The following is a 15,829-nucleotide window of genomic DNA, read 5'->3' on the forward strand; positions in this document are numbered from 1 at the left end:
TAGATTTTTTCTTCCACTTTGACAGATTGTTTGGTGTAGCTCGAATAAGGAAAAAAAGACATTAAATACATTTTAATCCCAATTTGTTACCCAACAAAATGTGGAAAAATTCAAGAGGTCTGAATAGTTTCTGGCGCTGTAGATAGCTACCATACAATTTCCAAATTATCTTGCCATTCCAAAGTTGTATAATCCCCGGCCAACTTTCAGCCAATAACTTTTTTCACCTCAAACTTTATTCTTAATGTGCACCAATAAGGTTTTAGGCCTGGACATTTCACCATTTCAGCTGGTAGGCTTGTTTCAGATGTGTTAAACTGCTTAGATAATGCACATAATTGTGCTGCCTCTCATTCCAAGGTTGACTGAAATAGGCCTGGATAAGGCTTCTTTTAAGTGGTTTGAGAACTATCTGTCAGACAGGACACTGATTTCAGATGGTGTTAAGTCTAGTTTCCTGGATATCATGAAATGTGTAACACAGGGGTTGCTATTGGGTCCTTTTCTCTTTACTATGTTAGACCAATATTATTTATATATCTGTTAACTTGTAATTAGTCTGTATGCTGACAATACTGTTATCTATGCCATTGCCCCAACTGTAGACCAGCCGTTGTTAGAGCTGCAATCTGACTTGGTTGCCTTACAAAAAGCCCTGGTTGGTTTAAAACATATATTCAGTTCTCACCACATTAAAATGTCCTGTAATTCTTGCAAAAATGTTTTAGATGGACTAGATATTTATTCATTGAAGGATTCTCTCATCGATTGGGTTCCCGCCTATAAATATCTGAGCATTTGAATTGACAAGGATTTAACGTTTTAAAAAAGCATACTCATGAGCTTGTTAAAAAGCTAAGATTCAACCCTTTCCACTCGTACCTGTATACAGGTAAAAAATGGCCGATTTGGGCACTATTAAGCACCTAAATTGGAACATAGTGGCTGTACATACGTAGGTCATACCAGACATGCGTTAGAGTTCAGCTTTGCACTGTATGGTTTTTGACTGACAGTCGTTCTGAGGTTCAACACCAATCCCGACAAGAAGTTGTCCCCATACCTCCCGCTAATTGGGTAACTTTGCATATTTTTTGTTGTCTGATCATTGTCACTGTAAATTAAGATGACCAAATGTATTTTTGAAAGACAAGACGTTCAGGATTATAAAAAGCTTTTAAGCTTTTAAGATCACTATGTTGGATGTACAGTTACAAGATTACATGTCGTCATACCCTGGGTTGTTTTGATCAGAATGAACCTATGTTTATTGTTAAAAAACTTGCGCTCATCACTCCTTTCTATGCGCTCCAAAATTACGGTCTGTTTCTCTGAATTGCCTTGTCAAAGCCAAACACTGTAAGATCCTATTTTATAACTTAGCTAGTCATGTAAGCAATAGAACAGGCTTTCAAATTATGCCAACATGACCTAGATTGCGATTTTTAATGGACCATTTTGGGATTGCGTAAACAGTAGTAATTGTGTAATGGCGGGATGCAGGGTTGTGTTCCAAACCAAACAACTGTAAGTGTGCTTCCTCTAGTTATTCCAACAACAAAAAAGTACCTTAGGGAGTGAAAGTTATTTATAATAAGGGTTACATGGAGAAAATTGGATGTCTGAAATGAAAATGGATGGCCCTCCCTTCAGCAAAATATATTTAACCTAAACTCTCCCTGAATGCTTGAGAAAAAAAACTTGACCCTCCAATATACCCAAAACAATATTAAAATATAAAGTGGATAGTAGAGAACATCCTTAGCGTTCCCCCCTCACTTTTTGGACAGACCAGATCCTTAGATATGCTATTTTAGAAACTGCATTTCATTCTGTAAACTGGTGGTTATAGCCTTTGTGGCTCCCTGGGCGACCCCATTACATGGAATGCTTACAGGAATTTTGATTGCACACAGGGCTGCGTACAAGAAGGTTGTGGGATCACAGGTGTTGAAACAAATTATGCCTACTGAAATTTGCCTACTTTCAGCACCATCAGCTGTCCATTTCCAATTGATTGTGGCGTGACTGCTGCTTCAAGTTTCAGCACCACAAGTTACTCAAATCTGTCTCGTTGTTAGGTCAATAACTCTGATAAATGCACCATGGACAAGAAACATATTGTTTTTATTAAAATAAATTATATACTGAACAAAAATAGAAATGCAACATGCAAAAATGTAAAGATTTCCCTCATATAAGGAAATCAGTCAACTCAAATAAATAAATTAGGCTCTAATCAATGGATTTCACAATACTGGGCAGGGGCGCAACCATGGATGGGCCTGGGAAGGCATAGGCCCACCCACTTGGGAGCCAGGCCCAGCCAATCAGAATGAGTTTTTCCCCACGAAAGGGCTTTATTACAGAGAGAAATACTCATCATCTTCATCAGTTGTCAGGGTGGCTGGTCTCAGACGATCCAGGCAGTTGAAGTAACCGGATGTGGAGGTCCTGGGCTGGCATGGTTACATGTGGTTTGTGGTTGTTAGACTGGTTGGATGTAAATTTTCTAAAATTACGTTGGAGGCAGCTTATGGTAGAGAAATTAACATTAAATTATCTGGCTACAGCTCTGGTGGACCTAACAGCGACAGACCTAACAATGTGACAGATTTGAGTAACCTACAATGTGGTGCTGAAACTTGTAGCAGCATTTGCGGCACAATCAATCAGAAATGGACAGCTGATGGTGCTGAAAGTTGCACTGTGGCAAAACTACACATTTTAGAGTGGCCTTTTATTGTCCCCAGCACAAAGTGCACCTGTGTAATGAGCATGCTGTTTAATCAGCTTCTTGACATGCCACAACTGTCGGGTGGATGGTTTATCTTGGCAAAGGAAAAATGCTCACGAACAGGGATGTAAACAAATGTGTGCAGAAAATTTGAGATAAATAAAGCTTTTTGTGTGTATTGGACATTTCTGGGAACTTTTACTTCAGCTCATGAAACATGGGACCAAGACTTTACATGTTGCGTTTATATTTTTGTTTAGTATAGTAGTAGCAAGCTATCAAAGTTGACCTTCGGTCCTCCTCTCCTTCTCATCTACCTGCTCACCCTCTCAAACTGAACAGAACATAGGCTATAGGCTGGTCCGCATGCAAGATATTATTTTTTTTTAAACTAGTCCTTAATTAATCAACAACAAATATTTGACTCTTCCTGAACTGCCACTGTAGGCCAACACAGCACAGTATTGGTTAGGCAGAATAAAAAACATTTTCATCATCATGAGCAGAGCAGGCTGGTGCTCAGGGTTGGAATATCAATTGCAATGTGCAGTGGGGTAGTGCTATTTTTTTTAGGTGAGGGAGTGCAACACATTTAAATTATGTCCTTATTTCTCAATCAATGTATACACCGACAGATGTAGCCTATTGAATATCATTGTAGAATAGGCATTGCATAAAATGCATCCTCCAATTGAAACGTCTTCCTAAGCCCACACATACTGTCAGAAGAAAAAATTCTATTTTTATCACCCTCAAACACCAAGTCTGACATACCTAATTTCAAAATAGGCCATCATCACTGTCAATCGTGAATTCTTCATGTGCTACCGGTGAAATGTCCAAACTGCATTACCAATCTCAATCAGTTTCATGGGAATACACATTTAGATCTTCCTGGATTACTGTTTCATGGGCAAATTAAAGGAGATGTTGTTAAACTATTAGCCTTTCTTGTCGCCCTATTTTGTTTTAATCAAAGCGTATGTCCTGCTTAGTTGCACACACTGTTAAATGACTGAGGAGGTGTTGTTACAGTAGGCTAGCCTTTATGCTATTATATCCATTTCAGTTATGTAAAATATGAATTCATCATTGGGATGTTGCGAAATATTGATTCTGTTTTGATCTAACTTCACCAAACGAGCACAATTGTGAGAAGTGATAATCTTCGATTTGTAATAATAAGTGACGAGTTGGACTAGGCAACAGATCATGATGAGGATTCTTTTAAGTGATTTGAACGCCCTTCGATTCGTGGTGGTGTAAGGAGAGCACAGTAACCATGTGGTCACATCGTTCTGGGCTCCACTGCGCAAGAGGGATCCCGTGGAGTTTCATGAACATCAAGGCAGGCATGCAGTGAATTTGGATCCTAGATTGTTGGTGTGATGATAAGGTTCATGTGTTGGATCAGTTTGTTTGCATACGCAATAGAGGTGGTACATTTCAGTAAGTTAAGCAATCAGAGAGTAGGGCGAGTTCAAGTGTGTCATAGGCCAACATGAGCCCCAAGTCGATAACACTGTTTTGAGGACAATCATTTTAGCGACCCCTGGTAGAGTTCTCTCTGTGGCTGTTCTTGTTACGTCGGATTTGAATTGCTCAACCGACAGGCCTCTGCACACACAACTACAGTTATTCATCATTCATCATTCACATCACCGCCAAAGAGAGAGAAGACAAGGAACAAACCACTATTTACCTATAGGCTGCTATAGCCTACATATTTATCCAGTTTTCATGGAATCTTTATGGTAATTAAATATCATTTATTTAGAATTTTTCAGAATGAATTTTCAACATATTTTTACCAGCTCCGTGTATTCTCAAATACCCATTCCGGAAATGTTGATCCATCCCTTATAGTTGAAGACTATTCTTTGGGTCATAAAAGTGCATTAAAATTGCTCAGGAACTGTGCACATTTTGGAGAGGTGTGTGGCAACTTGGAGACACCAGTTAGTCCTCTCACTCAAACCTTTGTAATTTTCTTGTCTTATGCTACACCTACCCTACATTTTCCAGGAATAGTCATATGCATCCAGAGTATTGTCAGATGTCCTTATCAACAAATGTGGCGAGAAGTACAGTAAATATAAAACGCACATAAAATCAAGTGTTTCATGTTTTAGATTCCGTCTTGTCAGGTGAACTGTTGTGTTTTCACCTTTTGGTCTAATTTCCGCATTATCTCCAAACTTTTCCCTTTCATTTGCTACCATGGTTATGCATATGTTTTTCATAATTTTCTGTAAGAAACATTAAAATGTAGCCCTATCCATATAGGTCTATTCCCACCAGTGTAAATGGTTAAAGTCAACTTCTTTTTATAGATATTGCCTCACTCTACACAGCAGGAAGCAGATGCTCAAAACCTAGCAGGAAAGTTGACTGTACAATGGTAATACAATTTACTAGAATGCAGCAGCCACTACTCTTAAACCTTTGGATGCCGTCTACCATAGTGCCCTTTGCTTTATCACAAATGATTTGTTTTAATATGAATAACTGCATCCTGTATAAAAAGGTTAGCTGGTCCTCATTAAAGTCCCGTAGATCAATTCACTACTCCCTTTTGTTTACAAAGCTCTACTAAACAAGCTTCCGACTTACCTAACTTTGTTGTTGAAATATAAAAACATTACCAAACCCGTTCTGTTGAATTTCTTAAATGAGAATTGCATTGTTTTGATTCAATTATAAAAACGGATTGTGGTCAAGTAAAAAAAAATGTAACCTGTATTATTATTGGTATGTTTAAAAAAACATTTGTTTGAATTTGTTGTCCATAGGGCACCATTGAAAATGAGACCCTTATCTCAATGGGCTCTCCTGATTAAAATAAAAGTTTAATGAAAAAACAAAATAATAACTTATGTTATGCTGTAGAACTTATTCATAATTCTTTAAAAAATATAGCATGTCACTTAAATCAAAAGCATTAGACGTGTACAGTAAATGCATATAAAACCTATAGTAGCATTCTGTTGAAAAAAATACAAATTGACACATTCATTACAAGTGTAACAATATTGCATATTTTGAATCCCAGATACTCATAGTTGTCCTTTGACATTAAATATGACATCCTTTCTGTTCTAATAACTGATTCTGTCTTGCAATAGCCTTTGCGACCATAACATTTAAATAATCATCCACAGTGTTATAAGGCTACACCTACCTCCTGTTTGATTTGTTTATATTCAGTCAAAGATTGGATCAGAATCACTCAAAGCTGTGTAGCAAAGTGATTCCCCAATGCGTACTCCTGTGTACACACACTCGGCACACATACTGTACCATGACGGTGCTGTCTGTATATTATGTAGCATTTTTTTTCTCATAACACGGTAATGTAGAGATTATTTTTCCCTGTGAGGCTATTGAAATGGAGAGAGAGAGATTGTGTGATAAAGTGCCAACGTGTATGTTTCCTGTCTATTCATTCACTTAATGAAGCTCTTGAGGTGACATGATCGTAGTGTTGTGGAAAGAATTGTCTTCCACAAATGATCCAGTGCCCACCCTAGGGCAAATTAGTTACAACTTTTCAAATGTATGTTGCTTGGATTAATGACAGAGATAAAATATTTAATGACTGTAGCTCCAAAGGGAAAGGAGATATTATTGTTCAAAGTTTGGTGGGGGACAAAATGTATAATTTGCGGAAAATGTAATGCGCCGAGCTTATAGGTTCTTATGGGAAACTTGTTGCTCATGAGGTAGACTCTGTTCCGGTTTTCAGGGGAAATGGAAAGAGAGCCTGTGATGTGACTTCTGCTTTTGGATGTTCACAAGGAGATACTCCATCTTAACTCCTCCTCCACATTTCCTGGATTGGTTAAACAGTGCAGAAGAGAACCTCCCCTGACAGTTATTTTCCTTCTCATCAAGACCAGCATATAGGGGATCTAGTTTCAGGTGTTTCTTTTACACCTGCTACATTAGATTACTCGTGAAGAGATATAAAATGTCATGACTGTAGCTCAAATGGGACAGGAGATACAAATGGGACAGCCCCATACACCATCACAGCAGAGCTGGGTGTAGCTAGCATAAACACTGTGTAGTTCCTACGGAAACTTTTGCAGATGATTTTTAAAATGCTATTTTCTATTTTTGAGAATTATTTGGTGATAACAGGCCTATACATATATTGACAATCCAGTAGTACACATCTACAGTGCCTTGCCAAAGTATTCGGCCCCCTTGAACTTTGCGACCTTTTTGGGACACAATCATTAAGTGGAACGACATTTTTTGGATATTTCAAACTTTAACAAATCAAAAACTGAAAAATTGGGCGTGCAAAAATTATTCAGCCCCCTTAAGTTAATACTTAAGCGCCACCTTTTGCTGCGATTACAGCTGTAAGTCGCTTGGGGTATGTCTCTATCAGTTTTGCACATCGAGAGACTGACATTTTTTCCCATTCCTCCTTGCAAAACAGCTCGAGCTCAGTGAGGTTGGATGGAGAGCATTTGTGAACAGCAGTTTTCAGTTCTTTCCACAGATTCTCGATTGGATTCAGGTCTGGACTTCTAACACCTGGATATGTTTATTTTTGAACCATTCCATTGTAGATTTTGCTTTATGTTTTGGATCATTGTCTTGTTGGAAGACAAATCTCCATCCCAGTCTCAGGTCTTTTGCAGACTCCATCAGGTTTTCTTCCAGAATGGTCCTGTATTTGGCTCCATCCATCTTCCCATCAATTTTAACCATCTTCCCTGTCCCTGCTGAAGAAAAGCAGGCCCAAACCATGATGCTGCCACCACCATGTTTGACAGTGGGGATGGTGTGTTCAGCTGTGTTGCTTTTACGCCAAACATAACGTATTGCATTGTTGCCAAAAAGTTCAATTTCGGTTTCATCTGACCAGAGCACCTTCTTCCACATGTTTGGTGTGTCTCCCAGGTGGCTTGTGGCAAAACTTTAAACAACACTTTTTATGGATATCTTTAAGAAATGGCTTTCTTCTTGCCACTCTTCCATAAAGGCCAGATTTGTGCAATATACAACTGATTGTTGTCCTATAGACAGAGTCTCCCACCTCAGCTGTAGATCTCTGCAGTTCATCCAGAGTGATCATGGGCCTCTTGGCTGCATCTCTGATCAGTCTTCTCCTTGTATGAGCTGAAAGTTTAGAGGGACGGCCAGGTCTTGGTAGATTTGCAGTGGTCTGATACTCCTTCCATTTCAATATTATCGCTTGCACAGTGCTCCTTGGGATGTTTAAAGCTTGGGAAATCTTTTTGTATCCAAATCCGGCTTTAAACTTCTTCACAACAGTATCTCGGACCTGCCTGGTGTGTTCCTTGTTCTTCATGATGCTCTCTGCGCTTTTAACGGACCTCTGAGACTATCACAGTGCAGGTGCATTTATACGGAGACTTAAATACAATACACCTGTGTGTAATCATCATCATTAGTCATTTAGGTCAACATTGGATCATTTAGAGATCCTCACTGAACTTCTGGAGAGAGTTTTCTGCACTGAAAGTAAAGGGGCTGAATAATTTTGCACGCCCAATTTTTCAGTTTTTGATTTGTTAAAAAAAGTTTGAAATATCCAATAAATGTCGTTCCACTTCATGATTGTGTCCCACTTGTTGTTGATTCTTCACAAAAAAATACAGTTTTATATCTTTATGTTTGAAGCCTGAAATGTGGCAAAAGGTCGCAAAGTTCAAGGGGGCCGAATATTTTCGCAAGTCACTGTATTGTAACCAGTCGTGATTTTCGAACGTAAATCTTGGTGGGAATATATATACAGTATATCCATGCCAGCAAAGCCACTACACAACACAACAATACATGAATTGCACTATAACGGTAACAAACAGTGCCCAGAAATTGTTAAGTCCTACATAAAGCTGTCCCAAAAGCAGAGCTTTCTTTTCAGCATCATGGAGTGAATCCTTACCACCGCTACACCTGGATATCAGTGGAGCCTTGTCTGCCAGAGAAACAGTTAATTCAGCCTTATTTACTGCCTTTTTAAAAAACATACAGTACCAGTCAAAAGTTTCGACACCTATTCATTCAAGAGTTTCTTTATTTTTAGAATTTTCTATGATGAGGGCTGGGTCCAGGATATTCCTGGCAGGGACCCAAGGCCTCTTCTCCTGTCAACCAGGTACTGGAATCCGCTGGCTTGAGGTTGAACACCCAGGAGGCATGTCGCTGTGTATGCCAAATGGCCATCGATGAGACAGGGAGAGGGAAGGGCCTGGAAACAGGAGAAAAAGGGCTGTGAGACAGGAGTTTAATTCTAGATACATCGAAAGTGGGATGTACGTATACGGAGGATGCAGGGCAACAGAAGGCGAACAGCAAAGGGGCTAAGGACCTTAGAGATAGGGAAAGGGCTGATTAAACGGGGGGGGGGGGGGGGGGGTTGCAGGACTCCACCTGGAGGGTCAGATCCCGAGTGGAAAGCCATACCCTCTGCCCAAGACGGTAGTGGGAAAAAAGGGTCCAGCTGCTGACCTCTTACTCTTGCTCCGGGAAGAGCAGGGTCTGATATCGCAGGAAACACTCAAAAGGCGAGAGACCAGTAGCAGAGCAGGGAAGGGTGTTGTGGGCATATTCCACCCACACAAGTTGCTGGATCCAGGTGGTGGGATTGGTGGAAACGAGGCAATGTAGAGTCGTCTACAGGTCCTGATTAGCTCGCTCCGACTGGCCGTTAGACTGTGGTTGAAAACCAGAGGACACCTTCTGGGTGGCGCAGTGGTTAAGGGCGCTGTACTGCAGCGCCAGCTGTGCCATCAGAGTCCCTGGGTTCGCGCCAGGCTCTGTCGTAACCGGCCGCGACCGGGAGGTCCGTGGGGCGACGCACAATTGGCCTAGCGTCATCCGGGTTATGGAGGGCTTGGTCGGTAGGGATGTCCTTGTCTCATCGTGCACCAGCGACTCCTGTGGCGGGCCGGGCGCAGTGCGCGCTAACCAAGGTTGCCAGGTGCACGGTGTATCCTCGGACACATTGGTGCGGCTGGCTTCCGGGTTGGAGGCGCGCTGTGTTAAGAAGCAGTGCGGCTGGTTGGGTTGTGTATCGGAGGACGCATGACTTTCAACCTTCGTCTCTCCCGAGCCCATACGGGAGTTGTAGCGGTGAGACAAGATAGTAGCTACTACAACAATTGGATACCACGAAATTGGGGAGAAAAAGGGGAAAAAATTCAAACAAACAAAAACACAAAAAAAAGAACCAGAGGACATGCTAGCCGACAACCCAGTGAGGATGCAGAACGCCTTCCAAAACCGGAATGAGAACTGAGGACCATGATCGGAGACAATGTCGACTGGAAGTCCATGGATCCGGAAGGCATGCTGCACCATAAATTGTGCCGTCTTCTTAGCTGAGGGCAACTTAGAAAGGGGGATAAAATGGGCAGCTTTGGAAAACCTATTCACCACCATAAGGATGGTGGTGTTGCTATCTGACGGAGGGAGACCCGTGATGAAGTCCAAGGATATATGACGAGGGGCAGTGAGAAACAGGGAGTGGTTAAAGGAGGCCAGTCAGAGCTTGCCGCGGAGTCTTGTTCTGAGCACACAGTGCAGGGGGTAATGAACGCGGAAACGTCAGGAACCATGGTGGGCTACCAAGTGTTGTTGGATGAAATCCAAGGTCTGACGGGAGCCAGGATGACAAGTGAGCCTCGAGGAATGTGCCCATTTCAGGACCAGAGCATGGGCAGAGTCCGAGACAAACATCCGGTTAGCCCCCCCATGGTCCGGCTGGAAACAATGCACCTTGCAGACCAGACTATCTATTCCCCAGATGATATCAGCCGCTAAGGAGGATGATCTTGGGGTCCGATGGCCAGACTATCTATTCCCCAGATGATATCAGCCGCTAGGGAGGATGATCTTGTGGTCCGATGGTGTAACCCCGGACGAAACGACGGTAGAGGTTAGCAAACCCCAAGATAACCCCAACTGCACTCTGGATGTGGGTTGAGGCCAATCCACCACCTCTCTCACCTTGTCAGGGTCCATCTGATTATTCCCTGCAGTGATGACGTATGCTAAGAAGGAGATCATGACATCAGTGAAATTCAGGTCAGCCCACTAGAAAGTGGACTGAATTCCTGACTGAAAGTCTGAGATTTTTCAGTTTTAAGTTTCCAGTTATTTTGAAGTCATGCTGGATTGACAGCATGGCCTATGTATTCAACCTTTTCTGGCCCATGGTGTTGCATGTGAATGTTTATCCTTTTAAGCTTGGAAAAGAGACCATTAAACACAGACTTGGACCAAACTCCCACTCCACTGAATAGCAGGCTAGTGATTGCTTTGCAATGCTTGCAGTTAGCCACTGATTCCTTCCAAACCACTCATTGTTGAATTTGAGATTACCAACTTGTTTTGTCATGCTTAAGTCCAATGACCAAACAGCACCAATACGTTTTATCTATCATTTCTCTTGATATGACGAGGATTGAAAAGGATTTTCCAGTAGATTGTTGACTTGATTCATGATGATAACTGTTTGTCTTGCTTGCTAGCTAAGATTTTGAAAGTATGATGTTGACAGTCCAATAAAAGCTACGGTAGATCAAAGCTACGGTAGATATAGCGTGATTTAACATAATTTAATCTTTGGCCAATGACCTTGAGTCTTCTTGGATGGGCATTTCTAATGTAAATCTTTGGCAGCACCCAAGGGGCTTGAATTTTTGAACTCCCCCTGTAGATATTACCTCAATTGTTATTTACTGCTGCTCTTTAATTATTCGTTATTCTTATCGCTTACTTTTTTTAGGCATTTTCTTAACTGCATTGTTGGTTGTTATTAAGGGCTCGTAAGTAAGCATTTCACTGTAAGGTCTACCTTTTGTATTCAGCGCAAGTGACAAATAAAATTTGATTTGATTATGTGGTGATGTAGTGCCCCCGCGAGTGACAGAGCACAGAGCCAATCACGGCATAACTAGAGAACATTACCAACTCCAACGCTCCATATTTTCTCCATATTCTCCATATTTTCCACTGAGCTAGAATGAAATAGCTGGATTTTGAAGCTGCCTTACTCAAGAAAGACATTTTATTATTTTTTTTACATTGTTTGCGAAACTGATTTGTGACACGTATTAATGCCAAAATAACATGCAAAACATGCAACCCAACAATATATTTTTTAGCTTAAAAGGTGGGGCTCAAAACAGGTTCTGCCCCACCTGCCCTGAATTGTAACAATCAGGAGTCAGTTAGGATTGCCTTAAGTGCACATGTTATAGAATTACATAAAAATTAAGTAATTCATAGGATCTTTGTGAAAAATAATGTTGATGGCATCAGATATACTGTGTGTTTCCCCCAGACATTGACGAGTGTGCGGAGGGCCTGATCCAGTGCCACAATCACTCCCGCTGTGTCAACCTGCCGGGCTGGTACCACTGTGAGTGCAGGAACGGTTTCCATGACAATGGCTCCTACCTGATCCACGGGAGCTCCTGCATCGGTTAGTATGCAGCCCTTATATTCCACTTCTGTTGGTCGTCTCCATCGCTACTGCTCCTGTCCATCTTAGTCTTCTGTAGCTCAGTTGGTAAAGCTGTAAGTCGCTTTTGATAAAAGCTAATTGTCACATATTACAGGGGAGGGGGCTGATAACATGGCCATGCAGCTTTTTTTTTGCTGCATGTTGCAGCATTTTGTTGTGTAGTCTGAATAAATTAATGAATGAATGGAATATGATTTGCACAGCAGTCATAAAGAAATAGTAGACACGGAGTAACAATCAATGACAGTACAACATACTGTACAATATTCATGCCTATAGAAATCAATGTAAAATACTGTTTAGTGCATTGCAGCAGCTGACATAGTGAATCACAATCTCTGTTACAATGAGAAGAGCATGATGTCTCCCTATACCTCAGGATGTAGCGATGCATCGATCATGGAGAGATACAATGGTCAGGAATACACAGGAGAACATCACTCCCTCTAAAATGTACTATGGAATGCTGTTAATTAGTACAGAATATCTCTTTAGTTTATATTAGAATAACAATTTTTCCTGAGAGGGGAACTTTGTTTCTTACTGTTTGAGATGTATGCGTCACCCATATAGATACAGTAGGGAGTATAGTATATTCTATGATAGGCAGAGTAAATATTCCAATGTCCATTCTCTATTTTTGAAATTAATAGCAGAGAACAGTGACTGTTGAGTCATATTATACTCTCTGTATAATGTACTGTACCCATCGCCCATGTGGAGGTGCATGCTCAAACATAAAAAAAAAATATATAAACATGTTTCCTGAACAAAATCAAATCGCTAAATGATCCTTGGTATGACCTTAAAACAATTCCAACAGATAGTCTAAGCCGGGGGGGGGCTTAGACAATCAAGTGCCAAAAATAAGGGGTTAAATACATAATATAACATGTTTCCTGATCTTTCTTGAATCGCTCAGATATATATTTTGGGACTATCTGTTATTCGGTGCATTTGTATGGGCTAATAGCAGTAAGGCCCCCCCAAAATTTGGCAAATACATTATTTCTTTTTTTGATACTTCCAGGGGTCTTAAAATTATATCAAATAGCAAAATTATCCTTGGTATGACTTTTTTAAAACAATTGTAACTGTCACGCCCTGACCTTAGTTATCTTTGTTTTCTTTATTATTTTGGTTAGGTCAGGATGTGACGAGGGTGGTTTGTGTAGTTTTTGTATTGTCTAGGGTTTTTTGTAGGTCTAGGGGTTGTTGTATATCTAGTTGTTTATATGTCTATGGTTGCCTTAGATTGGTTCCCAATCAGAGGCAGCTGTTTATCGTTGTCTCTGATCTGGGACCATAGTTAGGTAGCCGTATTCCTTGGGTATTTCGTGGGTTATTGTCTATGTGTAGTTGCCCGTCAGTACTTGTGTCTCATAGCTTCACGTTCGTTTTGTTGTTTTTTATAGTTTGTTCAGTGTTTATTTTTCATTAAAACGCATTGGTCTCGCATTGGTCTCCTCGTTATGACGAACGTGACAGTAACGATGTATGCTGAGAGTCGGGAAGCAAGTTCAGGGAGTGAATACTTTTAATAAATAACTGAAACAAACACGTAATACAAACAGCACACCAACATGGAACATGAACAGAAACATTAATGAATGGGGAAGAAACCATAGGGAGTGCCATATATAGGGCAGGTAATGGAGTCCAGGTGAATGTCATTATGCGCCTGACACTGGTGACAGGTGTGTGCCCTAACAAGCAGCCTGGTGGCCTAGAGGCAGGAGAGGGAGCACATGTGACAACAATAGCTTCTTAGAACTCCCCCACCCTCGGCTTAAACAGGGTTTAGACTCTGATTGGTTAAATCCTGTAATATTCATGTGTATGCATACGATACAGTCATGTATATCATTGCACCGACTGTTTATCAAGCTATGATAGAACTGCAATCTGATTTTGTTACATTACAAAATAGCCCTTGTTGATTTAAAACTTGTACATAATGCTGGTAAAACTAAAAATGTTCTTTAATTCATAGAAAAATATCTGATGGGCTACATTCACTCAATGGATGGTTCTCTCATTGAGCAGGTTCAAGCTGATAATATCTGGGCGTTCAAATTGATAAAGATCTAACATATAAAAAACATACTGATGAGCTACTTAAAAAGCTAAGATTTAAAGTGGGTTTATTTTTTAGAAATAGATCTTGCCTCTCCATGAACAGCAGGATGGAGATTGTATAGTCAACTTTCCTGCCAGTTCTTGACTATGGTGACGGCATTTACCAGAATGCAGCAGCCTCTACTCTTTAACCTTTGGATGTCGTCTACCATAGTGTCTTCACTTTGTTACAGGTGACAGTTTTAATACTCATCACTGCACCCTGTTTCGGAAGGTCGGCTGGACCTCACTAAAGTCCAGAAGATCAGTTCATTACTCCCTTCTTGTTTACGAAGCTCTGCTCCACAAGCTTACCACCATACACCTCACTTCCCTGTTGAAATATCAAAATATGAGATTTCAAACCCGTTCGCAGGGTTGGTTAACTCTTGAGTCACGCTTGTCTCCACAAAGTTTGGTAAATCCCCCTTTAGTTTTAATGCACCACAGTTATGGAATACCTTACAAAACAAATTACACCTGGGTTCCCACGTACTGATAGGGCAGTTTACAACTGTTGTTAAATGAGTTATTTGATTATTATATGGGTTTCCCTGAAAATTAATAGTTCAAACAAATTTAAGTGAATAAATAAATGATATATGCCTTTTATCCAATGTGACTTACAGTGTGTGCATATATAGATGGCCACCACAACGAGACTTGAACTTACAATCCTGATGTTGCAAGCTCCATGCTCTACCAGCTAAACCACAATGTACCACATAATAAAGTCCTCAGCTGGGTCTGCCGAACTCTGAATGTATGGATCTGCTTACGTTACACCACTTCTCTTATCACCTCTCTTCTCCCAGACTGAGTGTATAACATTTCCTCCTAGGTCAGGATGCATCCTAAATGGCACCCTATTCTCAAAAGTAGTGTATTATATAGGGAATAGGGTGCTAATTAGGATGCAGCAGTACATTTGTTTGTGGGCGTGCTTGTGGTTTAATTATACACTGGGAGCCTGGCCAAGCTGAATCTGAATAAACATGTATTAACCATATGCTTCAGGGAGGGGTGGTTTTAATAAACAGATTGTGCATGAAGATTATGATAATACGGAGAAAATTCTCTTCACTGTGTATGTATGCGTGTCTGTGTGCCTCTCTTTTTCTTTCTCTCTCTCCTCCCCCTCTTTATCAATTGCACTGACGTCCATGACCTTTCCGTATGGACTTCACAAATGCAGTACAATTGAAATTGACCAATACACAAATGCAGTGCTGGCTGATGCCCCCTAATTACGAACAATATTGTCTTATGTGTGTATGTGTCGGTTAGGCTACAGTCAAGCACCCAAGCTAACTTGCTAACTACTTCCAAACATCTAAGTGAGAGAGTACAGCTCACTGAACATTACTCACCCTAGCAGAGCAGGTTAGGCTGTTAGGTTATCCAGAGTGTTGGTGACTGCAACTGCGCTGTCAGATTGTCCATTTGTAAATTAAGAGCGT

At 40.8% G+C, this 15,829-nt stretch overlaps 1 protein-coding gene across 1 annotated transcript in view; it reads left to right on the forward strand.

The window, feature by feature from the left end:
- Positions 1 to 15,829, forward strand: part of LOC110506270 (protein kinase C-binding protein NELL1) — a 407,912-nt gene that overhangs the window by 365,911 nt on the left and 26,172 nt on the right. Inside the window, exon 16 of the mRNA XM_021585706.2 lies at positions 12,069 to 12,209. Within this exon, the coding sequence (XP_021441381.2) occupies positions 12,069 to 12,209 (141 nt within the window). The remainder of the gene's footprint in view (positions 1 to 12,068; positions 12,210 to 15,829) is intronic.

This window comes from Oncorhynchus mykiss, chromosome 26 (assembly GCF_013265735.2).
Source record: "Oncorhynchus mykiss isolate Arlee chromosome 26, USDA_OmykA_1.1, whole genome shotgun sequence".
Lineage (NCBI taxonomy): Eukaryota > Metazoa > Chordata > Actinopteri > Salmoniformes > Salmonidae > Oncorhynchus > Oncorhynchus mykiss.